This window comes from Excalfactoria chinensis, chromosome 8 (genome assembly GCF_039878825.1).
Source record: "Excalfactoria chinensis isolate bCotChi1 chromosome 8, bCotChi1.hap2, whole genome shotgun sequence".
NCBI classification, from domain to species: domain Eukaryota; kingdom Metazoa; phylum Chordata; class Aves; order Galliformes; family Phasianidae; genus Excalfactoria; species Excalfactoria chinensis.
Genome location: NC_092832.1, coordinates 17,621,159 through 17,645,713, shown reverse-complemented (window position 1 = coordinate 17,645,713; position 24,555 = coordinate 17,621,159). Strand labels below are relative to the sequence as shown.

The 24,555-nt window shown below is 35.4% G+C and overlaps 1 protein-coding gene across 3 annotated transcripts in view; it reads right to left on the bottom strand.

Moving 5' to 3' along the window:
* Positions 1 to 24,555, bottom strand: part of USP33 (ubiquitin specific peptidase 33) — a 32,539-nt gene that overhangs the window by 1,873 nt on the left and 6,111 nt on the right. The window contains exons 5-24 of one of the 3 annotated variants that reach the window (XM_072342903.1): positions 23,309 to 23,371; positions 20,519 to 20,668; positions 19,228 to 19,327; positions 17,145 to 17,214; positions 16,803 to 16,916; positions 16,021 to 16,099; positions 13,734 to 14,154; positions 13,176 to 13,316; positions 12,280 to 12,392; positions 10,886 to 11,058; positions 10,680 to 10,774; positions 10,067 to 10,100; positions 9,229 to 9,274; positions 8,334 to 8,514; positions 7,452 to 7,578; positions 6,052 to 6,221; positions 4,303 to 4,384; positions 2,957 to 3,065; positions 1,792 to 1,894; positions 953 to 1,021 (exon numbers count right to left, since the gene is read on the bottom strand). In XM_072342903.1, coding sequence (XP_072199004.1) covers positions 953 to 1,021; positions 1,792 to 1,894; positions 2,957 to 3,065; positions 4,303 to 4,384; positions 6,052 to 6,221; positions 7,452 to 7,578; positions 8,334 to 8,514; positions 9,229 to 9,274; positions 10,067 to 10,100; positions 10,680 to 10,774; positions 10,886 to 11,058; positions 12,280 to 12,392; positions 13,176 to 13,316; positions 13,734 to 14,154; positions 16,021 to 16,099; positions 16,803 to 16,916; positions 17,145 to 17,214; positions 19,228 to 19,327; positions 20,519 to 20,668; positions 23,309 to 23,371 — 2,440 coding nt within the window. Of the gene's footprint in view, positions 1 to 952; positions 1,022 to 1,791; positions 1,895 to 2,956; positions 3,066 to 4,302; positions 4,385 to 6,051; positions 6,222 to 7,451; positions 7,579 to 8,333; positions 8,515 to 9,228; positions 9,275 to 10,066; positions 10,101 to 10,679; positions 10,785 to 10,885; positions 11,059 to 12,279; positions 12,393 to 13,175; positions 13,317 to 13,733; positions 14,155 to 16,020; positions 16,100 to 16,802; positions 16,917 to 17,144; positions 17,215 to 19,227; positions 19,328 to 20,518; positions 20,669 to 23,308; positions 23,372 to 24,555 lie in introns of all 3 variants that reach the window. The other 2 variants (XM_072342905.1, XM_072342902.1) reach the window with 2 other exon arrangements.

Genomic DNA, 24,555 nt, shown 5'->3' with positions numbered 1-24,555 from the left:
AAAATAGTTATTTCCATAACTCTTTGAAGCTTGTAACAGATACAAAAAGAAAGAAGAATATATTTCAAATTTAACAATAATCTAATTTACACTTTTTCCTATGCCAGCTACCAAACCCAAGGACTTTTCTGTATAAACATATTTCTTCATTCTTACAACCTACCTGCTCTCAAAACTATCCAGTACTTAACACAGCCTAAATACAAAACACATGAAGCATTTTATCTGAAATGCATCCACCAAGCTAATAACTGATAGATCTCAGAGTTGTGACACTGCTTCCTGGTATGGAAGGATTCATATTAACAAAAACTCCCATTCACTACTATGTAAACTGCAAGGATTCAAGGTTTGTGTGTCAATAATAGTGATCATAAAGAATAAAAGTACGTGGCAGTGCAATGAGTCAGCCTGGCTTCTATTTGTTTATTTATTTAAGTCTCTGTCTATGATCTCTTTCTTCTGGCTAGAGGATTCTCTGCCATCCCAGGTCAGCATCCAACTGTCTTGTCTGATTCTCCAAAACTTTTAGAAGAGCAAGGGGCAACGCAAGATCAGCACATTACCCCTCTATGTTTTACCAAACAACTCTAAGAGAAGAGAAACCCAACAAAAACAAAAGTGATACAAAGGCAAAAACAAAATTTGCACATTTTAAAGTTACTATGGGTCTCCTTTTAAACTCTCATCTGCATATGGATTAGCCTATTACAGATATTCATTCTTTGAAAGCATATTTCTCTCTCTCTCAAAAAAAATGAACCTTTGAATAACTGCACATTTCTCAACTGCACTCCTAATTTAGTCTTTAGTTCTGAAAACAAACAATGCAAATTCATCAGGTATCACCATTTCACCATAACAATTAAAGATAAGAATTCATAATAAAGTCACTGAACTTGAGCAAATATATCACAAGGAGCCCAACGTTGCACTAATATGAGACACATACCTTGTTTTAGCACAGCATTTCCACATTTTGTTATTGCAATCTTAGCATTATCAATGGGACCAGGGGGATCTATTAGGATGGAAAGGATGGTTAGGAAGAGTGCAAAAAACAAAAGGCAGATTGGAGTTTTCATTTTCAAACGGAAAGAGAAATCGCTAGTTTGCCTACTGCTTGCTTTTTGTACTGCCGCACAGTATGTTTTCAGTTGTTAACAGATAACCAGAATTTTAATTAAGAGGAAGTTCTCCAAAATATTTATGATCACAGTAAGCCTTCAAGCAACATCTAACACAAATTAATCCTCATTTTTAACCCTAGCAAAACTGTTTTAAAGCAGACTCAGATAAGATTATAAAACATTTTACCAACACTTCCAGATCTTTAGAGGCACCTGAAGATTACCAGTTGTACTGTTATAGTTGTTACTCTGTTATCTATAGGTTTTTGCTGTGCCAGTGAGATCACCTTTCTTGCAGAAGCTGCAGCATTATTTATCAGTTTGTACTGCAAAATACATCCTCCCTCACATCTGTATCCCTGCTGCTGCCAACAACCACCGCCCTCCACACCAGCACAAACATAATGTTCTTTCCACAGCTATCCCATTATCCATTCCTGTTAATAACCAACATTTGACTGTACTTTGTAATTTAATTCCTGGGTATATTTACAACCTGTGAAACCAATGTCTTAGATGCTTGTTCTAAGAACCTTTGTTGCCTTCTCTTGCTGTTATTCCTCCATCTTTATACAAAAGTAGAAACAACCTGCAAAAATATTACCACTGTGCAGCAAGAAATAAGAAAAGAACTGGTATTTTGAAATGAAGCACAGCTTACCACTGTCTTTTCCTTTCACAAATTCCTCCCATTCTCTGAACCACTGCATACTGATGCAGTAAAAAGTTGAGGGAGATTCTTCTTCTTGGAATGCCCTATAAAGCTGGAAGGAAAAAGGAGCTTTGTTTTTCTAGCTTCTGTTTCTTTAAACTCTTTCAACCACTCTAAACTATTAACAACATAGTTTTATTCTGCTACAGAACATTTTGAAGAACTACAGGCCATCAGGACAGTATCTCCTTGGTGAATTCCTGAGGTGAAATTGATGCAGTGGTAGCCTTCATCTGAAAAAAATGATTTTGTTCTCTACTCAAGAACTTTCTCCTGAGAACAAGAGCAGAGTGGTTCTTAAGCACAAGCACACCAGTTAAATGTTACTGGATAATTACAGCATTACTGGAAAGGCTGAACTTTCACACAGGAGAAGAAAGCTGAAAAGTTTATTTTGTAAAACAAAAGTGTTTTTAAAGATTTGCTATCAGTTGTAAGTAAGGCTTCTTTGTGTGATGAACTATACTGTCATGTTTGTTTTTCTACCAATAGTCTGAACAGGCCCAATGAGCTCATGTGCTGGGACTTTTCACAACTTTTTATTTGCTTTAGATTAAAACACGTTAAGATTCTTGTTCCAATTAAAGTAAATAAATAAAAGAAATAAAAACATCAGTTTGAATTGTTCATGTTTCTCTTGCAAGGCAACATCACAAAAAACAGCTACAGGCAGAGTCTCAGACTTAATCACATCAGTGGAAAAAAAAAAGTTTTTTTAACAAAAAAAATTTCTTAAAGCCTCAAATTTCCTAAAACTTTAATTGATTTTTATTTATTATTATTCTTTTTAGAAACTTGCACAGAACAGATCACTGCCAGCGTATGAAGAAAAGTTACTTACGTGGCTGTGTTCAGTTTCCACACTATTGAGAAAATATTTCATGTTTTTTAAATTGCTTTTTTATTAAAGTGTATTTCTGTATTAACAATCGTGTGTGATAGCATAAGAACGTGGTTATTAAAAGAAAGAAAATGATTCTGTACAGGTATACGCACGCTTAGCAAAGTTCATTTGTTAAAGAAATTGCCTATGAAATTTTGACAACTACTTGTGTCAAGTGACAAATATCAGATGATGCCGAAAAGCAGAAATAATAACTGTTTACTTTTTTACCCGAATAAACATCTCCAATTCATTTTTCCTTCTTTTTTCGAGTCGTTCAGACTCTATTTGGCAGGTATGACAAACATACAGATGGTTAACAGCTGGTCCTCCTCCATACCTGCAGTGACAGTAAAAATAAATTAATTACAAAAAACAAGAAAACAATATTAACATTGTGGAAAACATGTAAAAAGAATCATGTACCTGTAGACATCACAAGTGTCAGCTTCTTTCAACATGTATTTGAATTCTGATACAAGCCAGTGACACTACAATTGCCATCATTTATCTTGCTAGTACTATTTTGTACTTAATCCTAAAACAATCATATTCCAATTTTTTATTACTAAAGGCCAGTTAAACCATCCTGGCGTATCATACATTTCTAAAGGTATTAACGGAAAAAAGCATGTTGGTGAGCAAGTACTCTGTTTTATACATACACACACCACGCGTGATTATATTAAAAACTCTAAGAAACTGCTTATGGAAGTAGTCTGTTTCTCGTTTCCACAACAAGCTCTTCATCAGTTCACTGCTATCCCAACACTGGTGTCCAACATTTTTTAAGCTTTGTTCTTAAGAAGCTATTCTCCACGCATCTCTCCTGCTTTTATTTTTTTGTGCACATCTCCATACATGAAAGTTTTCAGGACTGCTGCTACAGAGAAGCGCAGAATATAGAAATGTAAGTATATATGCACTGTTAGGAACACAGGCAGCACTGGCTGGTCTGGAAACTACAAATCCGATGACGAAAATACCCACGAATGTCCAGCAGTATTAAGAGATGCATTTCTACAGCACAAAGGTTACGCTGAAAAACTTGTTGAGATAAGAATATTCCAATGTGAACCATTGGTACTGGCAGCTGAAGCCATACGTTCAAAGCAAACATAGAAGAATAGTTGTTTCCAGCCAATAAGAGAACATTAAGCTGATACAGAGAGTTCTCTCAGAATACCTCATGAAAGCATACTTCTTCTGACCTACTTTGAAACGTTTTGCACATACCATACATGTTTATTAGTTTAAAGCTCAAGCATTATCCCAGTACCACTCTATGTTGGCTTCTAGAATTACCTTGCACAAGCAAATTATATAAATTGGCAGCTTTCCATCCCTTCACTTAGCTTTGTGCTTAGAGTACGTGTATTTTTCTGAGCCACTAACTCTCAAGTCTGATTGTGCTGCGTGGAACATATTTGCTCTTCAACTAAGACTGCAGGTTGATGAGTCCACAAGTTTTCCCGAGATACTAATTGCACTAACTGTAGAACTCTTACCGTGCTGTTTGGCACGTATTTTCTCTCAAACTCTATCACTGATCTTTTCAGTTGCACTACAAAACTTACCTGCTGTACAGATTATCCCATATATTTTGAGGTAGCATTACAACTAGGTCCTCTATGAAGCCTGCTTTGTGGGGAGGAACACCTGCAGAAGCAGAAAAGACAAGTGTTACAAATTCCATGTTAAGACATTTTGGGAGAGAGTTTTCTCTACAGCTTACTACATCAATACCTGCTTTCAATGAATTCAAAGAAATTATATAAAAAAGTTGTATCATACTGAAACACATTACTGCATTCAGTAAGACCACTTTAACCAGGTTTTTTATGAGGTTAAAAAGTTAATTAAAAAAGCAGAAGCAAACTGCAGGAGAAATTAGAAGGCTAGAATCCTTCTTAAAATACTGATTGCAAAATGCTTCTTCAGGTACGCAGTTACAATGGAAGGAGTGCTGAATTATTGTTTAAGCAAGTAAACAAGTTACATAAGAGTCTACTCAAAATTTACTTGCCATAGGCATTTTTTTAATTACTTCAAACAACACAAATCCTTGAAAGCACTGAAATTTTGAGGCAGGAAGAAATAGAGGGGCTTGCAGAATCAGAAATGTTGAGCTGAAGCATATTGTAAGCAGCAACAGAACTCTCTGATTAAGGGAAAATCTAGTAGCTATAGCACCAGTACAAGAAGAGTCATCTGCTGTAATCACACAGAAGGAAAAGCACAGCCACAATGGCTCCCATATACACATACTATGAATGACTACAGGGGCACAATATCCATACGTTAAAAGTTTGGTTCAACAGCAGGTGCAGCATCTCTGAATGCCATTCTAACACAGGTGCATTTTATATTAGAGAATAGGTATAAGAATAAAATAGGTTTTCTTGTAATATTTAAATTTTATTAGCCCTTAGCACAAATTTTTATGCTCCCATACAAAATATTACATCTACTACTCTATTTGCAACACTTCTATCTACTGGACACTCTCCAACAGATCAATTTAAAACCTTTCCATTGCTTCTAGCACACAGCTAAGAAAAATGTTGGCAGACCTAAACATTGTGCATGATGTCAAAATGACAGGATTTTTAAAATGGGAATATAACAGTTTACTGAAAAAAAGCAGATAAGGCAAATTGTTCCTCCCTAAGAGGAACAAGAAAGCTTACATACAAAATGCTTAAATACAAAATGAAGCATGTAGAGAAAAAAAAAACAACAGGAGGACTCCATACACTATGATTTCCAATTAGACATCTACTAAAAAACAAAAGAAAAAACAGAAGTAAAAGTTACCTAGGAATTAAGAATAAGTAGCCATAATGTAAACTTGCTAAATTACTTAATTACATAGTTTGGCATTGATGGGGTGACCTCATTGCAGCCTTTCAGTACCTAATGGGAGCTTACAAACAGGAGGGGAGTCAACTTTTTACAAAAGTAGATAACGGAAGGACACATGGAATAGGTTTTAAGTTGAAGTAGGGAAGATTTAGATTGGATATCAGAGGGAAGTTCTTTACTATGAGAGTGCTGAGGTGCTGGAACAGGCTGCCCAGAGAGGCTGTGGATGCTCTGTCCCTGGAGGTGCTCAAGGCTAGGTTGGATAGAGCCCTGGGCAGCCTGGTCTAGTATTAAATGGGAAGACTGGTGGCCCTGCCTGCGGGAGGGAGGTTGGAGCTTTGTTATTATTGAGATCCATTCCAACCCAAGCCATTCTATAATGATTTACTTAATTGAAACAAATATACATCACTACAAGTTGACGGGCAAATTCTTCTTAAATTATGCTGTTACTGTCTCACCTCCATGCATACAAAGGAAGTCATTATTTGAAATTGGTCCTGGCTCTGCAAAAGTCTTGAATTTATTTAACCACTGTCTTGAAACGTAGAACTGCAGAAGGCTTGGTTCCATCATATTCAGTAGACTTGATATTCTCCGTCTCTCTCTTTGAGCTTCTTCATTACTCTTTCTATTGCAGAAATAATAATCATTACATAAGGATACATTCTCGTGTAAAGTGCAGACGGTTTACTTTGTGGATAAAGAAAACAGACGCTCAAGTAATTACCAGGGCTATAGATGTACTTCAAAGTTTTACTACTGTGATTTAGTTTACTTAACTTGAAAAATCTCTCATACTGTTCCTATGTAAAGGCACCATCAAAACACACCTCAAAGAACTTAGAGGGTCACATTACAGAATTACATGCCATAGATATTTTCCAGATATAATTTTAAAGAGTATACATACTGCCAACAAACCTTTTAGATATTTTTTCAGCACTTTGCTATTTTGAATGCGTGGCAGCATTTTGTGGCTTCTTTCTTTTTTAAAAGCAAACCTTAAGAACAGTGTTCTTTCCTTCTTTTATTTTAATACATTTGTCCACGAGAGAACAACTGTTCTCTCTTGGCAATGCAGCACAACTTCTGCATTTCTTTTAGAAGACCTTCTGAGTCAGATTCAAAGGCATAGCTCAGACGGTGGCAGACATGCACAACCCCAGTAGAAGTAGAAATTTTATCAGAACACATTTTATTTCTTCTGCACCTCTGACACAAGCTATTTTGCAGTCAGCTATCCAGGGAAATTTGATGCTAATAATTCAATTTTCAAATTCTGAATTTCTGGTAAGTTGCTTTTATTAGCTCAAGTACCAAAATTCCCTAGAATGAAGATGATTATAACATGACTTCTCGCCTTTCATTTTGACTTTCAGGAAAATGCCAGCCTATAAACTCCTTGAAATTAAATTATAACACAGTAAAATCCCTGTTGTTCCATATCCCATCTGCTAAAGAGTTTCCATGATTCCATTTAGAGCTCAAATAGTCAGAGTGCTAAATCTCTAACGCAGAACTCTTTTCTGCTCTTTGAAAACTACGCAGCTCTTAGAACTAGTAATGAATCTCTTAGAGCTCTTTCTACTCAACATGTTTTTATTTATGCGGATTCAGTTTTCATTTTAACTTGTGTACGTGTTTTAGAAGTAATCAAGCAAGAGTTAAGGACATAATCAAAGAATTACATCTCTCTCCAATACAGGCTTTTCTAATTGGTCTAATTCTTCTCTAATGATTCTTGGAAAGCAGCTAATTTCTGAAAGCTGAATGAAAAGACTTAATTGCTTAATTATTATTATTTTTTTTTTTAACATAACTGACTAATATTTATATCATCATATTTTTAATTTCTTACCTGTAGAAGAGAACATAGGCTTCCGCATTTTGCACTGTGGATTCTGAGACCTCCGTGACACTTTGGTCATCAAATTCATACCACAAATTATTTAAATTGTTTCGACAATAAGCTATATAATGTCCACCTAGAGTATTAAAACCAAGAGTTACCAGGTAGTGTGCAAGGTTGCCATCTTATCTCATTTTCATGCTAAGCAGATTAACTACAAAAAAAGCCAACCTTTTGTACACCTCAAGTTTGGGGAACAGAAAGGATGAGGTAACATTTACGAAAGCCTCTTAAGTTTACGGCTTCTGGCTTTAAACCATTCTTTCTCTGATTTTCTGTATCTTAAAGATGCTGAAAGTGCTAGAAATGAACCCAACAGAAAGCATTAAGAAGCTAATGCTACACTCATAACAATACACTCCCTACTGCAGGGTTAACTGACAGAGATCATCCAAAAGAATGGTCATCTTCGTGGTGCTTTGGGAAATTAATTTCAAAGAAAGTAAGGTATACAAAGCATCAAAACCTCTAGACAAACAATAGTTAAGTAGAATAGCTAGCCAACTAACTGCTGGTAGCTATCGTTATTTATACCATTTACTTTCATTAGGATATCAAGTTTTCATGTACTATTTCAGAAACTTTTTTTTTTTTTTTTTTAAATAAAATTTTTACAGAATTCAACTCCAGCATTAAAATTAACCCCTCTCAACTGTTAAAAAAACCAAAACCCAACAAACTACTTCTCCTACCTCTAATGGGGCTTCAGATCTCCACAGCACCCACTAAAAGGTGCTCACAGGAGCGGCTCCACCTCAGTACATAAATGTTATTTTTAAACAAAAGTGCTGATGTGAACAATAAATGCAAAACAATTGACTTCATACTTACTGCTGGCAGTTCCATGATGGCAGATGACAGAAAGGAGATCATAAGTCACTATCTGAGCTGGACTGTCCTTCGCAAGGAAAGGCTGAAGATCAAGGCCTTCCAATGGAAAGGACACATGGGTTCCAATTTTTGTGGAAAACATAAGTTCATGTCTAAATCTTTTGAGATGAATACAGAGTATCTGCAAGAAGGATCAGTAGATTTACTCACTCAATGCTACTGTTTGATTTTTAATAAGTATAATTTATCATGCCCTCCTCTTTTATCATCCCAAAAGGATCCCTTTTCTCTGTGGTCTGAGAAAACTGATCACAAGTTTTGTGTTCCACAGATACATTATTTTAATCAACTGAAGCTCAAGAAATTTCAAATTAATTTGTAATTTTATTACTTATTTTACTATCAGTATAATTAGACAGTCCTGAACTGATACTTACACCGATGCAGCAATGAAAGACATACCTCTTCCTTAATGGGCATATTTTCAGTCTCACCATGAGGGACAATCATTCTTCTTGATTATTGCAGCCATTAACTCATGTTTTTAGGTGTAAGGTCGGATTACTTTTAGTACATAAAGTTACAAGTATGACTTACTGAAAAAGACTTCTACAGCATAAGTTAAATAGCACAGCCAGACTGGATCAGAGTATTAAGTTCTGCAGGCTGACAACAACAACAGAGGAATAAAACCCATATCTTCTTCTTCCAAATGTATTTTTTATGCACCAGATTCACATTCTTCCAAGGTGAACAATGTAATGTTTCTCACTTCACAAAGATACACTTTCATCATGTCACATTATAAACACAATTTTCCACATACAACTCATTAACCTTACCACACTACTAATCATGAAGAAAAAGCGCTATGAAGTGTAAGTAGTAACAGTACCTCTGGAAATTTTTGCACTTTGCAGAACTTCACTCCATTTCTTAACCTAGATAAAGAAAAGATTAATCCACACTTAGTTCTAAGAAAGTTTTTTTCTGTGTGTGTGTGTGTGTTAGACCAGCAAAAGACAATGAAAATCTAAGCTGAACATTAGTAAGACAAAATATTTCTAGAGTGTAGGCTAGACATGAAATAGCAAAAATGATATAAAGAACAATGTTCCAGAAGAAAAGGACAATCTGTACTGCTGAAAAATTCAAAGCAGTAACTACAAATAACCAAATTCCTTCTAACAGTTTGTCTTAGCATAAAGGAACTTCAAGCTGATTATTCAGCAAACGGAAAAAAAGAATCCTACTAAGAATTTAGCTACAGCAGATCACTAGTTACACAGCAATGAAGAGTGCTCCTTTTCCATACAAGGCTCTGAACAGCCTTTGGACCACTGAAAGTGCATGTGTATATTTCTATCAATACAGATATTCATTTATTATCATTATCATTTGTTACATCTCAATGGAAGCTTCTCAGTAATACAGAGCTAAAAGCTTTTTATTTCATTAAGCAAAAAAAAAAAATTAGACTTATCATTAGATTGGTCTCAAATTGTAAGAATCAAAAATGAATTTACCACACTGGTTTGCAACACAGTACAGTGAATTGTTGTTTCCCAGCTACAGCACCTTTGTAATACTAAACTTCTGGCAGAACAGAGTAGTATAAAAAGATCAGAAGTGCTGTGACGTAACCAAGAAAATAAATTTCTCCCGATTAACAGAAACAATAAAGCACTCAAATTAAAACAAGTTAAAACAAACAGAGATAAAAGCTAGCTTACTTTTTACACCTTCCACAGCTGTACATGTTATCACCTGCAAACATCAGAGTGGAGAAAAACAGCCATTACTCTCTAGATCCACACAGCTATCCTTCAAGTGCAAACACTGGACACATAAAAGCTTCAAGAGAATTTGTCTTTCCGGTTGCATCCGATATTTAACTGCTGTAAGAGTGTTGACACATCAATTAAGTAGAAAGGTCCTACACTTTATGCTTTTAACTAAAAAGCAACACAGCATATGCTGTCTGAAGAGATGATGCTATATAATTTGAAAGGAAAAAAAAAATGCCTATACCAAATTAAGGTTATAAGAATGACAACAATATTTTTTGAAATACTGATGAACCTTACAGTTGATATCACTTAATCACAGTAAATTGAGATTCACTTCACATTCCTAAAGCAACTTTCATCAGAATTTCTTGCCTAAATATTCCAGTGACTGAGCAGCTTACCTTGACCGCATAAAAGAAAGGCATGACTGTATTAGAGTTTAATAGGTAGCCTTTGCTTAATTGCATAAAGCAAAGAATATACTATTTTTTTTATTTATTTTTTTTAAATCACAACTGGAAGAAAAAGCAGCACATTCATGTAATTAACCTCTTACCCTTCAGCTCATCTCTGGCGAAAAAGGCAGCAAGACAATCTTGTAAGGTTACAACTGGACCCCAAAACCAGCTAGGAACACATGAGACAACAAACCTGAAACATCATTGACAGAAAAGAAAGAAAACCAACAAATGTTCTGCTGGAAGAGCAGAAACAGGGATTTCAAAATACACAGATACATAAAACAAGGTAGGAATCACTTACCTTTTGAAATATTCCATAAAAAAAGCTATCCAGCCCTGGGGGGCATATGCTTCTCCACACGACCCTGTTTTGACTAGAGATGTCTGATGACTTGCAGAATGGAGTTTAGCAAGATCTTCCTTACCTGGAATTGGCAAGGACAGATCCTGAAAAGTCTCCAAGGTTACAGACAACTAAAGGAGAAAACAAATGATATAAAACAGAGTTAAGCTTTAACAGAAACAGCAATTGCTTTCCATAAAAAATTATCAGTAACTAAATCGTTGTATAGACACAGATTACACTTGGTGGCAAGTTAACCACTTAAAGGAGGAGTTCATTTTAAAAAAAGGTAGAAAAATAACATTCCAGATTTAATGGTTATGTAGTCATAGAATAAAAACATCAACTGTACACAAACAGAACTTTGCTATTGTTATTGAATTTGCTCAACCCAGAATCTCAATATTATTCAGTTCTAAAATGCAGGGAGTCATAAAGACATGAAACTGCATCAGAGTGAGGTTTCGTTTAAACCTTCATAGAACATCCTGAACTGGAATGGAAACACAGGGATCACAGTCCAACTTGTGGCTACACACTGGACCACAAAAAAAAATTAAAAATCATATTTCCAAGAGTATTGTCCAAACAATTCTTGACCTCTAGCAGCAGCCTGTTGCTGTTATCATGGCCCTGGAGATCCTGTTCCAGTGTCTGAGAAACTTGCCCTCAATGCAAAGACATGGATATCCACTATTTGGTGCTACTACTTTGAAACTAAAGGGGCCCACTATACATGTTAATTGATTTTTTTAGAAGTTATTTTTAAGTGATCTTCTGTGCTGTTCCAAATAATGCAAGAAAATCAGCTGTTCTCCTACTATCTTTTTGCAGTGGAAGACAACCAGCAAAAAGCAGTTAGTGACCCATATTACTTGTAAATGTCTTATTTAGATTTTGTCACAGATACATTTTCTCAGCCTCGATCTGCCAATAAGGCTTAAAGCAACACAACTGGACTTCTGCCTTTCACTTTTATTTTTATCATGATGTGGTTGTGAAGTTACCACAACAGCAGGTATGGCTATTAGCATATTCAGAACTTAATTGGGAAGAAATCATATGTAAACAAAGTTATTAAAGTTTTTCCTTCATCTTTGCAGTAAACCAATTCTTAGAATGTTATTATTTTGCCCTGAATAAGTTACCAGTTCAATGAAAAAAAGTTAGTTCAAACAAAAGGTGCTTATAGAAGCAGCTATTAGCATTTGAGTAAACAAGCATCAACAGCCTTATCCTCTGAGGAATGTCTGCCACATGAGAATAGTTACCAGAAAACAACTGCATCTATAAAACCAAAGCTGCACCTATCCAGAACAAAACACATTATAGAAATTCCCCTTCTTACTCACCCGATCACAAGTCAAGCACTGTACCGAGCTTATTATAGTCCCATCAAATATATCAGAGATAACACTCCTGTACTTCTTGCACTTCTTCCTTTTTGGTGATGATACAGTTGAGGCTGTAGAAGAACAGAAATAAAATAAGGAAATTAATGCAAGACATGCTGATTGTACTTTCCTTCAACTTTGAACAACATAATCAAAGGCCACATCGATTCTGGATACCATTATGGCCTAAGGCCCAATTTCTATTTACTAAATACTTCTTAGATATTATACAATGAGATTTACTTTTACTACCTTACAATCCACATAGGTTCCTCAAGCAGTTAGAATCACTGAATGGTTTGTGTTGGAAAGCATGTCAAAGATCACAACCTTCAATCCCTCTGCCATAGGCAGGAACACCCCTCACTAGACCAGTTTGCCCAAAACCCCATCCAGCCCTGCCTCAAACACTTCCAGGGATGTGGCATCAACAGCTTCTCTGGGTGGCCTATGACAGTGCTTCACAAAGAGTTTCTATCAAAATCTAAATCTCTGTATCTCCATATCACTAATAAAGTTTAAAGCTTTTAAACCTCACTATACCACTACAATCACCAATAAAGATCTCTTTCTAGCTTTCTTATAGCCCCCCCTTAGGTACTTGAATGCCACCATAGGATTTTGACAGGACCCAACAATCCCATCTCTCTCAGCCTCTTCACATAAACCTCCATGCCCCTGATCAAATTCTACAACCATTATGAGCAATACAGCATTCACAAGCAATGTGAAATCAGAGTAAAGTCTTCCAAGTCTGGAAGTCTGCTGTAAAGATACAAGAAACAAAATGAATACTGTAAAATATAGTAATTCATTGACACAAAGAAAGAAGGGGGGAAAAAAAGGGCATTTACCTTTTTTGTGTATTGGTGTCGATGAAGAGCATGATGTGCATGACTTTGGAGGACTGCTTGACAAGCGTGTGTTCATCCCTTCATTTGATGACAGGGTTTGGGCTCCAGATACATCATTCATGTGGACATCATTGATGTACTCTGCAATTCACATTTGCATTATTTCATAAATTCTAGCAAAAAAGTCACTGCAGAATGAACTGACACAACAGGTATGTAATTTATTTATTTAACCATGCTGTCAGGCCACAGGACATTTAGGAATGAAACAATTTCAATACACACATCTTAAAGTCAAAACAAAACAAAAACAAATCCTCCACTCTGAGCTATCTGAGACCTTATCCAGTACCAATCTTCAGTTTTCCAGGGGAATTCAAACTGAATTCAGGATATGAATACTTAAAAAAAAAAATAAGTTAAGGAAGTGCAATGTTTACAAAACAAATCCAGTCATCTGGCTTAACCTATCTCTCTCTACTGTATCTTACAACTCTCTTCCACTTGTGCATGTATTTCAACTAAGAATTTGACTATTACACGTTAGTAATGCATTACCTGAGAATCTACTGTGTATCTGTACTTTGACGGTTCCTTGATTATTTAAAACTTCATTTGCATCTGAAGCACTGTTTGTGTCTTTTTCCAGATCTTCCATAGAATCTGCTCTGTTAAGTTTGTTGCTTGATATTTTTTCTTTCTGCCAGTCTTTGGATGTGATTGAGTTGTTCTCATCATCCTGAATTAACATGGTTGTCTCTGCAGGATCCTCCAAGACAGGTTTGAAAACAGCATCATTTTCTATTTTATCACAGGTACCACAGGATTCACAAGACTGAAAGCCTACATCTGACTGGCTGTTGTCTACTTCCATACTCTCTTCAGAACTCATAGTCTGTGCATCTTCCACTTCTACAATGGGTTCTTTAAGTTCTTCATGAAGCAAATCCATTAGGCAACGCAAAAATTCTTGTGCATCCTAGGATTTTAAACAAGTTTTACAATATAATTCCATTATATCTGGAAAACATTTACATTGAATCATGAAAGAATACTGATTAATGAGAACAAAATCAACTGCTTGATTGAATAATAATTACTGAATAAGGTAAACTCCTTTGTCCAGGTCTGCTGTTCAAAACAAATTTGATTTCCAAACCACATACTTGCTTCTTATATCCATTTCTTGCACATCACAAGGACTCTCGTCTTACAAATTGCCTCCCCAGCACTCCAATTCCCAGAAAGCTTATTTCAACAACTTTTAACAAAAAATACTTTCATAGTTTACATGTACAATGAATATAATTCAAGTAACTACCAATAGTATGGTCAGGTTCCAGCTTTACTGGTAATGAAATATTTTAGGATAGTTTTTTTTATGCTGTGCCTTCTGCAAAGCAATCAGTGCCTTGCTTTCACTGGGCAAGGAAGCATTTTATTAAAAGCCTTACAATCTGATTAGCACATCTTTCCAATTTCAAACTGACAGTAAGATCTTAATTTTTATTCTCAAGCCTAGGCAGGATTCCTCAAGAACCATCACTGTTTCCACTAAGAGCTGTCAAGTATTATCACAAGCCTAATCCATGTTTGGAAATGCTTCTTTAAAAACCACTAAATCTCAAAAATCTGTGCAATAGCTTGGTTCCTGACAGCAGAGAATATCTACCAAAAGTAACCACAGGGGAAAACCTCTTTTTCCTGGCAACTACAACTGCTTGCATTTTTCCCGTTGTATTTTACAATAATCATTTTCATAACAACCACCATTCCCACACATCAGAGCCATTAGTTATTAACCTCACAGTTGCTGACCAAAAAACATTCTTCCACAGAATTTTTGGTATAAAACAAATTTTGTTATTTTCTTAAAAATTACCGCTATTATATATCTTTTTCTTCTACCCAAAAATTAATGCTTACTTGCCAGAAATCCTTTTCCAAGAAAATGAGACCCAAAACACTAGATGCAGATAAACTGATAACCATCCTTCCTTCAGCAAAATGACTGTTTACCCAACTTGTGAGGATGAACAATAGAAGAGTGCTGGTCAACTAAGACCTACCTAGGTTTAGATCTTACAAGTAAAGTTTATAGTGTGATCCAGGCAGAACCTAAAAATGTCACTTTAAACACTACTACCCAAGTAAAAAGATTCTCCTCAGCACTCAAAGCTGCAAGAATCAAGTTTCCCTATAGATTCTTTTAATTTACCAAGACTGATTTTCTACTTTTCCAGGAACTCATGCAACTCTTAAAAAATAAAGTATTTAAATTAAAAAAACTGAGACTAAAGAGTAAAAAATTTAAAGAGTAAATATTTACTTTAAAGCTTCACACTGCAATGGGACATCAAAACACGTTCTAATGATCTGATCCACCAATAGAAAACAGGATAATTGAAACAGCAAAACTCCTTTGAGTAATAGCTGGCTCCTGAAATCTGGTGAAGATATTAGTAAGCTTTTCTAACTACAAGGCTTATAGCTCTCCTCTAGCCCAGATGTTTTTAATAAAATACTACAAACAGCATCAGTGCAGCAAGACACTATCTGAAGGATCAACTGAAGAATGCCCGTTATTATAAAACAATCCATGCCTATTTAATAGGTTACCAACTTACAGTTCCTACAAGGTTGCTTGTAAAATACACCTTTTTTTTTTTTTTTTTAATTATTAACTGAAAATTCAAATTAAGAAAATATAACTTTTAAGTGAATTCATATTTATTTTGAATTTGCTTTAAGTAGATATAGAAAGTATGGTATTTCAAGCTTTACATTAAAAAATAAAAGACAGTTTTACAGCTTTGGTGATTTAAAACACATAAGAAAGTTTTACCTGTTGAGAGTAGCCTCGAAAAGTGGGATTAACACTTTTAATTCCTTGAAATAAACCAGTTGGAACAACAGAACCAGGCCTAAAAGAAAGTATAAAATATGGGTATTTATGTAATTTAAAGCCAACATTCAGGTAGAATTTTCCAAATTTACTGGGATAATAACTTAATCTGCAACTGAAGTATGGTACGTACTGTATCATAACAATAATGTAATCTTAACTAAACATAGCTTTAGCATTTAATTAACTATACAAAAAAACCCAAAACTGACAAAGACTGTATCACGCCTATGTTTCTTGTCAAAGAATCAGATGTTGGATCACACAGTCTTGACACTACGTGCAATTATTTCTTTAACATTCTATGCATACCTGTATTTTCTTAGATGGTGATAACAGAAATTACCACATAAGGAGTTGGAAGCAATTGATATTTGGACAGATTTAAGGACAGAGAAATGATAAATTAAATATTTCAGTTTACATCTGTCTGAAATTCATCTATTAATAAAAGTTTACTGCCACTTTTCTGTAGAGTTTATTGTTTATTTCTCATCATATCTTCCTTACTGCAAATTACATTGATTTTTGTCCTGTCACTGATGGATCCAGATAACTTCCCTGTAAGAGGGGTGAAAATCAAGCAAGATAAAGTTCCTTATTTAGGAGAGTAATTTTCTGATATCTACAAAATAGAAGTTAAACATGCAGGACAGATTAATCCACCCTTTATGACTCCAGAATTTATTTATAACCATTTTATCATCAAAGTGATGCAATACCTGTTTTTGTGCCAGAGTTCTGTCATCAGCTTGAGGTAACTTTTACAAATTGCTGGTTTTTTATCTGTTCGGGCTAAGCCTCCACAGTCAAGAAAGAAATGCGTCAAAGGTGGGCTGAGTTAAAAAAAGAAAAAAATATATATTTTTAATGTTGTATTGAAACAGAAGAGTAAATTCACACTTCATAAAAGACTATTAAAAGAAGAGCAATATTACTACATAACTGAACAATTCAATTTCCTACATCCTGAGATACTTTAGCCAAACATTTCTTAATAGCACAACTTCAGAAAATATGTGCACAAGCAAATAGAAAATTTCATTTACAACAATCCTGCATACCAGTTGGAAAGAGCTTGTAAAGCCGCATTCATGTAGCAAGTGTTACCAATGTTTTTTAATCCTGTTAGACCTGAAAAAAACAAAAACAAAAACAAACAAACCACATTCAGCAAGAATGGTAATCTAAGGTATATTAAGAAAAGCATTTCATAGTAAATACGTGCTAATTAGAATGCCTGTGTCACAGTTATAAAGCCCAGCATAATGTAGATTTTTTAACCAAAAGAAACACAGGACTCATAATTCCTGCATCTACATTACTATATAGAAAAAGTAATTAGTGTTTTGGTATTGTGTAAAATGCTTCAGAAAAGCAGATTATGTTTTATCTTAATTCTTCCTGTTTTATGACAGATGCAGATTGTCATTTTAAAATACAGTTGTCAAACATGTATACATTAGTAGAACTTAACAATTTGCCCATTCAGTTACATTGTTTCTATGCTGTGTTCAAAACAGTTAATCACACTACCAAAATAATCAAAATGAAGATTTAACTCTTTTGTCAAATTCACGTTAACATCCAAATATGATATTAAATGCTCAAAATGTACTTGCCATGTGACTACCCATTACAGAGCCATAATTAACTTACAAACAGTTTTTTCCTATGCCAATTACATACCCTTATTGTTATACACAGACTGCTCAGTTTAGATTACCACAAAGAATTTGTTTTCAAGCCCAGTTTGTCTACTTTCTTGACTGATATCCACATATAGTTTTCCCACACACATAAAAGCTACAACTAACATTCTTTCAGTGACTGCAGAGGCAAGCAAAAACGCCCTCTAATTTGAGGAGAAGCTATTCAAAGAAGTCATAATTATCATACAATCCCAATTTAGGGAAAAATTCACTGGAACTGCTTGCTATTCAGAGCTACTGAAGTGTTAAATTAATAAAATAATTCACCTCAAAATAAATTTGCTGTTGTGTGGGAAAATAATAACACCAGCACAAAATCAATGAGACGGATAGTGTTATATTTAGCAATCAACATCACTGATTCCAACAGAATCCTTTAAGTACAAGACTAACCCTGATCTGGTCCATGTCAGAAAAGTAAAACTTAAAAATGGATTTATGTATATTAGAAAATTCAATGAAAAGTAATTTTATTTTATTTTTAATTAAAGGGATTTACTCACTAAGCTGGTAAAGGGTTTCTATCTGCCCGAGTAGAAATACAGTCCTGCATCCCATATCTGAGCCTGCATACTTTTAGTTCCTTTCCAAGACTTACTACAGAAAGGGCAGTCATTCTTACTTAAACATGAAAGTAATAATAATCCTTAACTATGACTGTTGAAATATCTGTAGCTATTTAAGAGAAATAAAACAACACTCTAACAAAGTCATCCAGCCTGCAATGTTAGAAGTGAAGTTTTTTGAAGAGATTTCTTTCCTTACGATGAAATACTGCAATGCTTACTTCATCAAAATCACACAGAAAGAATTTTTAGTTGTTTTTCCTTCAAATTTGAGGTGTATGGACATAATCACATAAATATCACAGGGAAATATAGCACTATTCTATTTGTATATTATTTCCATACAATTTACAATCCCAGAAACATTCATAGGATTATAAACTTGTATATACACATTGGCAGGAAAAAAAATAACTAGGAATAAAATATATAGTTTAATGAGTTTAGGGCAGATGGCAAATTAGTGGGGTGGTGATATATCCATAAAGACTGTGCCAGACAACAGAAGGGGCAAAGCAGGCTTTTTGATCAATGCCAGCAGACTTGCTGGAGAGAACACTAGTAGCACATGAGTAAAGGAGAAATAAGATCCATATATCAAAATAACTCCTACCACCACTGATGGAAAACAAACTGCCTTACCACATGCATTAGCTTCTCAAAAGTGACACCTTAAAAGTTCACTAGTCAGATATTACTAAGAAAATGATACTCAGAAATACTAACTATTATGCATATCCTTTGTGATATCAGTTGAATGTAATGAAACAATTCCTGTTGGAACAGAACTAGCATATAGCTGGAAAACAGACTTGGAGATGGACACATGCAATATAGATCAATAAAGCGCTGGATTTCACTTTCATTACCTCTAGTCTTTAACTCATCCTCTTCCACTTCGATATCAAGGTCATCAAATACTGCCGATAATGGAATCTTCAGCGTGGGAATACTGGGTATTTTAAAATCCTTATAAGGAGAAAAAGAAAAAAGTATATGTATTTGTATTTGCCCATTTCCCTCTTAACTTTGCCAATTATTAACTGAAAGTGACTTAATGAATTTCAAAATCTTACTGTCCGTAAAGTGAGGATTTCACAATTAATAGATTTTATCATGAAATAATACATCTTTGTTTTCATATTAGTAGCTACAATATTGCATGATTTGAGGACAATAGCTGAAGAACTGAAACAAAGCAATCTATAGTGTTTTTTTCCCTTGACGGAACAGTTATCACATCAAAACCACGGTTTGTGGTTTTGATCTGCCACCAGATGGCTCACTACATTTAAGAAAGACAAATTAAACTGCTAGAAACAAAAATATACAAATGCAGGGACAGATTATTTGGCAAACAATTACTGCGTGACAAGCTCCTTTTGTGAGCACATAAAAACTCTACACGAAGTATGACAAAGACAAAGCCCTGATGATTTTTCTGTACATCAGACCCATTTCTTCAGCAGACTAAAGCAGGTTTAATTGTCACAGGGCAGAAGTTCAGAAGTCTAGACTTCACTTTGTATCAAGTCACTAGAAATTCTAGTTAACAGATGTTACGAAAGAATCCAACAGTACAACTGCAATTGGGATGCCGGCATGTACTGAAAACACTACTCATCTTTCTGTCCCACTTCCATCTCCAACAGTAAAACACCGCACACAACTTACATATCATCTTTCCCAATACTCTATTCCCCAAACAAGATATTTTTAGAAATACTGCACTTCTATCAGTTTTAACCAAGCTACTCATCAGTTTTATGTAAGCACAATAAACACAATAAAGAAATAACACCCATTTTCCAGACATATGCTGAACAACTATGATTTAAGAAGAAAGAATGGGAAGCATAGGTGAACCATTCCCATCTTGTAGCCTTAAATTTAACCCAGTGCTTTTTCTGTACCTTCAGCGTTTATTACAGATTAAAAAACAATCAGGCTACAAGATGAAAACAGCATTCTTAGGAAGCACAGATTTCAAAATCTGAACATATAAGGCTGGCATTGTCTCCAGAAAAATTCTAACAGAACAGAGAGAAACGAGCAGAAAGTACAGTTACAAGAAATAACAAGTCAGTCTCACAAGAGAAGTCACAAAGTTTATTGTAAAGATACAGCTGACCATTTCACTGGGTTAAAAAAAGAAAATACCTGCACGCTATTTTCTTGTGTTTGAGTGAGTCTTGCATTGGGCAGTGGAGAATGAGATCCTAATTTTCTATCCAGGAATACTTCCTTACTACAGGCATAACACCAAACACGGAGCGTAGTAAGGTTGACAGTTAGACAGTGCTTTGTCTCCTAAAACAGGCAAAAAAACAAGAATGTGATGCAGAGATTTAGCTTAATTAAATAACAGAAGTATTAAAATACTGGATCTTTCAATAATGAAATAGTTGTGTGTGTTAAGATATATAATATTTATAGCAATTTGGTTAGTACAGTTTTAGCACATGCGGTAACACATTATTAGCATAAGCCAGTCAAAGTAGAAACAACATACAATCAGTCTCCAAGCCACTGTCATACGCGTGTGAAATGCTTCAGTGTAGTTATAAAAGCAAAAAGACTGACTGTAGTCAGAAGAATTACATTTTGCAATAAACTCATTTTCCAAGTCTGCTATTGGTCGTAAGAGCAGTCTCCTCCAACACAGTAAGGATGATGTTTTATTCTACTGGTTTGCTGTATAAAATTCAAGCCATTGGTCACTTAACAAGCAATTAGAAGAGCAATACAAGATCTTTTATCCATTTACTGTAACAGCTGCTCTTATCAAATTCTAGACTCAATTACTTCTCTATGTGACATTATGGACACATAAAATTTTGATGGGAGAATATCTCCACTGTTGTAACTTTCACCTTTCTTTCATGAACTTCTTTTCCTATTGTAAGATCACGCACATAACTGCTATTAAACTCCAAAGATTTCCACCACCCTTCACTGCATGTGGCAACACTGACCAGCTTTACAGATAAGCTATTTTCTACCAGTTAGGAAAACAATACCACAGCTGCAAAGATGCCTGATTTCCAAGTACCCTCGCTTAATATGGCTTTGTCAAATAATAACATTTTGTAACATCAAATGCGGACGATAGTTTCATTAAATAGCCCTCTAATTGCACTAAGTGACTTCTTTATAAGACTTTAAATGAGGGCTTTAGAACTAGGATTCACTTAAGAAGCTTGTTAAAGAGGTACACTTGTATACAGATTTATATTAATCCAGCACTAATGTGTACAGACGTGCAGTAAACACTGCATCAGAAAAAAAAAAAAAAAAAGACAGGAGTGGGGGTAAAATGCAATCAAAATATACTTTTAGAAGCAAACACACTATTTGTTCATTAATAATCATCACTTGGTTGTTTGCTTTCTTCCTCAGTATTATTAAAAAACAAAATTTCACAATGTGCAGCCCTCAATTTATTTTCTATGACAGATGAATTGTAAATCAGCGGCAAAAATTTAATCAGAAAGCCAGTGAGTAGAATATGTTAATAAAGCAACCTCTGTTCCTAGCATATTCATAGAATGGCTTAGGTTGGAAGGGACCTTAAAGATCATCTAGTTCCAGCCTTGCCATGGGTAAGGTTGCCAGCCACTAGATCAGGCTGCTCAGGATCCCATCCAACCTGGCCTTGATTGCCCTCAGAGCTGGGGCATCCACAGTCTTTCTAGGCAAACTGTTTCAGTGCCTTGTCACCCCTCTAAGTAAAAAATGTCTAAATATAACCTAAATTTCCTCTCTTTTAGTTTAAACCTATTCCCCCTTGTCCTATCAGTCTACTTATGTAAAAAGTTGGTCCTCCTACTTGTAAGCTCCCTTCAAATACTGAAAGGCTGCAACAAGGTCTCCCCAGAGCCTTCTCCAAGCTAAACAAGCCAAAATCCTTCAGTCTGCCTTCATAGTAAAGCTGCTGCAGCCCTTTGATCATCTCCACGGCCCTCCTGTGGATCTGCTCCAACAGTTTCATATCCCTCCTGTGCTGTGTGCCCAGGCCCAGACACAGTACCCCAGATGGGGCCTCAGAAGGGCAGAACAGAGGGGGACAAACACCTCTCAGCCTGCTGACCACCCCTCTGTTGATGCAGCTCAGGGTACAGCTGGCCTTCCGGGCTGCAGGAGCACACTGCTGGCTCATGTCCAGCTTTTCATCTATTAGGATCCCTAAATCCTCCACCTATTTGTTAAGAAAAAGTGACATAGCTTATTTGCTCCATTTTGGCAAAGGTTCCAGTCACACATGGATGTGCAATGAAGAAACTGCGAGTTTAAGATCCAAACAGATGCACTCAAGCTGGTCAGCCCAGATAGAACTCAGCACGTTGGCAAACACAGCACACACACACACACCACTGCTCTACCAACCTGGATTTAAAATCAAAATCTAGCAGGAGGACGTGTTCAGCTTGATTTACAGGGTTTTTATCTGAAGCCACTACAACAGGGACCATAATGCAGAAACAAAGCACCAGTTTCATGAATTAAGAATCACTAGTTTTAACATTCTTTATTCTCTTTCTTTGTCAACACAACTTCCCTCCTCTCATTCATCAGGCAACCACAATCCCATGCAGGCAGATGAAAGCATAGCATTAAAACTTGAAGTACTCAAGAAGTCTTTTGTCTATAGATCCTGAAAATTATCACTGCTTATTTGGGTGGGGTTTTTTTGGTGTTTATTTTACTATTCCTTTCAATTTTCACCACAGTCTTTATAGAAGCTCTAGGGTCAGAATTACATAATTATGCAGCTGCACAGATTTTATTCACACATCCCTAAGATAGTGAAACACGATCCTGTAAGCGAAAGAAAAGCAAAAATAAAGGATTATGCCAATATATATTATCAGCTTCATTAAACAGGGTAAGAAGGTTCCGTAATTCTACTTCAATCCTTCAAGCTACTGCGTTACTAACAAATGCACTTACCTGGGAATGGATGGTACTGTGATCGACATGGGACTCACCACAGCCAACATACGTACATCTGTTCTGTTGAACAAGATATGAAGAAGTACACAGAATTAAAAAGTGGCATCAAACAGATTTACAGAATAGGAGCACACAGCCAGTCCACTTCAAATGCACTAATATTTCAAACTTGCAGGTTCCTACAGAAACCAAGAGACATGCACAATAAGTGTTAAACGTTACCTAAAGCTAAGCCAGAATGCTGCAAGATTTAACTCAACTCCTTATCCTGGTGGAGCGCATAAGGCATTTAGTATTTCTAGAACATTTATATTTTTTTGCCATTTGGATATTTTAGTTCAGATTAAAGTCCAAGTATGTTTTTACAATTCGTTATTTGACAGAGACTGTAACAGAAAATATTAAGTTAGCTCAGTGTCCAAAACACTGAATTACAACAGACTAGAAGCATGACATATTTATATAAAAATGCCTTTATATCCTTATATACAAGGCCTGTTCTTCATAGAATTATCACACTATTCATTGATTCTTTCCCTTGCAATAAAGGTTTCTGGCACTATGTGGTTAGGCGCTCACTACATTTTACTTAAAAGATGTAAAGCAGTTTTTGATTTTAATTATTGAGTTTAGCTGTGCTAATTGCAAAACGTATTTGGCTGAGTTGAATATGAAATCTCGCAGTTGTCAATCTTCATTAAGTCCTCATTTGCATGAGTCAAGACAATCCTTTACGAGGGTACAGCACGTTATCTGTATAGTGCTCTAAGCATGTTAATTTATGCAATCAAAGTGCAGCTGGACACAGTCAAATTTCTGCATTAAATAATCACAGGTGTTGGTTAGGTTACAGATAGTTAACATGCTGGGATCTCACCATGTGCTGGCTGCTTTTCTATGCACAAAAGGTGAAGACAAGATGTTAATTCATCCAAGAGGAGATGTATCACAGCATGAAACTTTAAATGTACTACTGTAATCAGAAAACTTAACTGGAACTGTTGGTATGAAATTAAGTTTTTCAATAAGAGTCCAAGAGTTCTAAGTGAGAAATAAAAGACAAGCTTTAAGCTTCACAGCATTTCCCCACCTGCCAAGGTTCATGCATCCCTCAACACCTCTTCCTATTTGTCTTGCTATTGCCAAGAGGATTTTTATATGTAATTAAAACTTCAAATCATTTAAGAAAAAGACATTAAATGTGGCTGGTTTTCCCCCTCCTTTCTATCTTCTACTGACAGAAG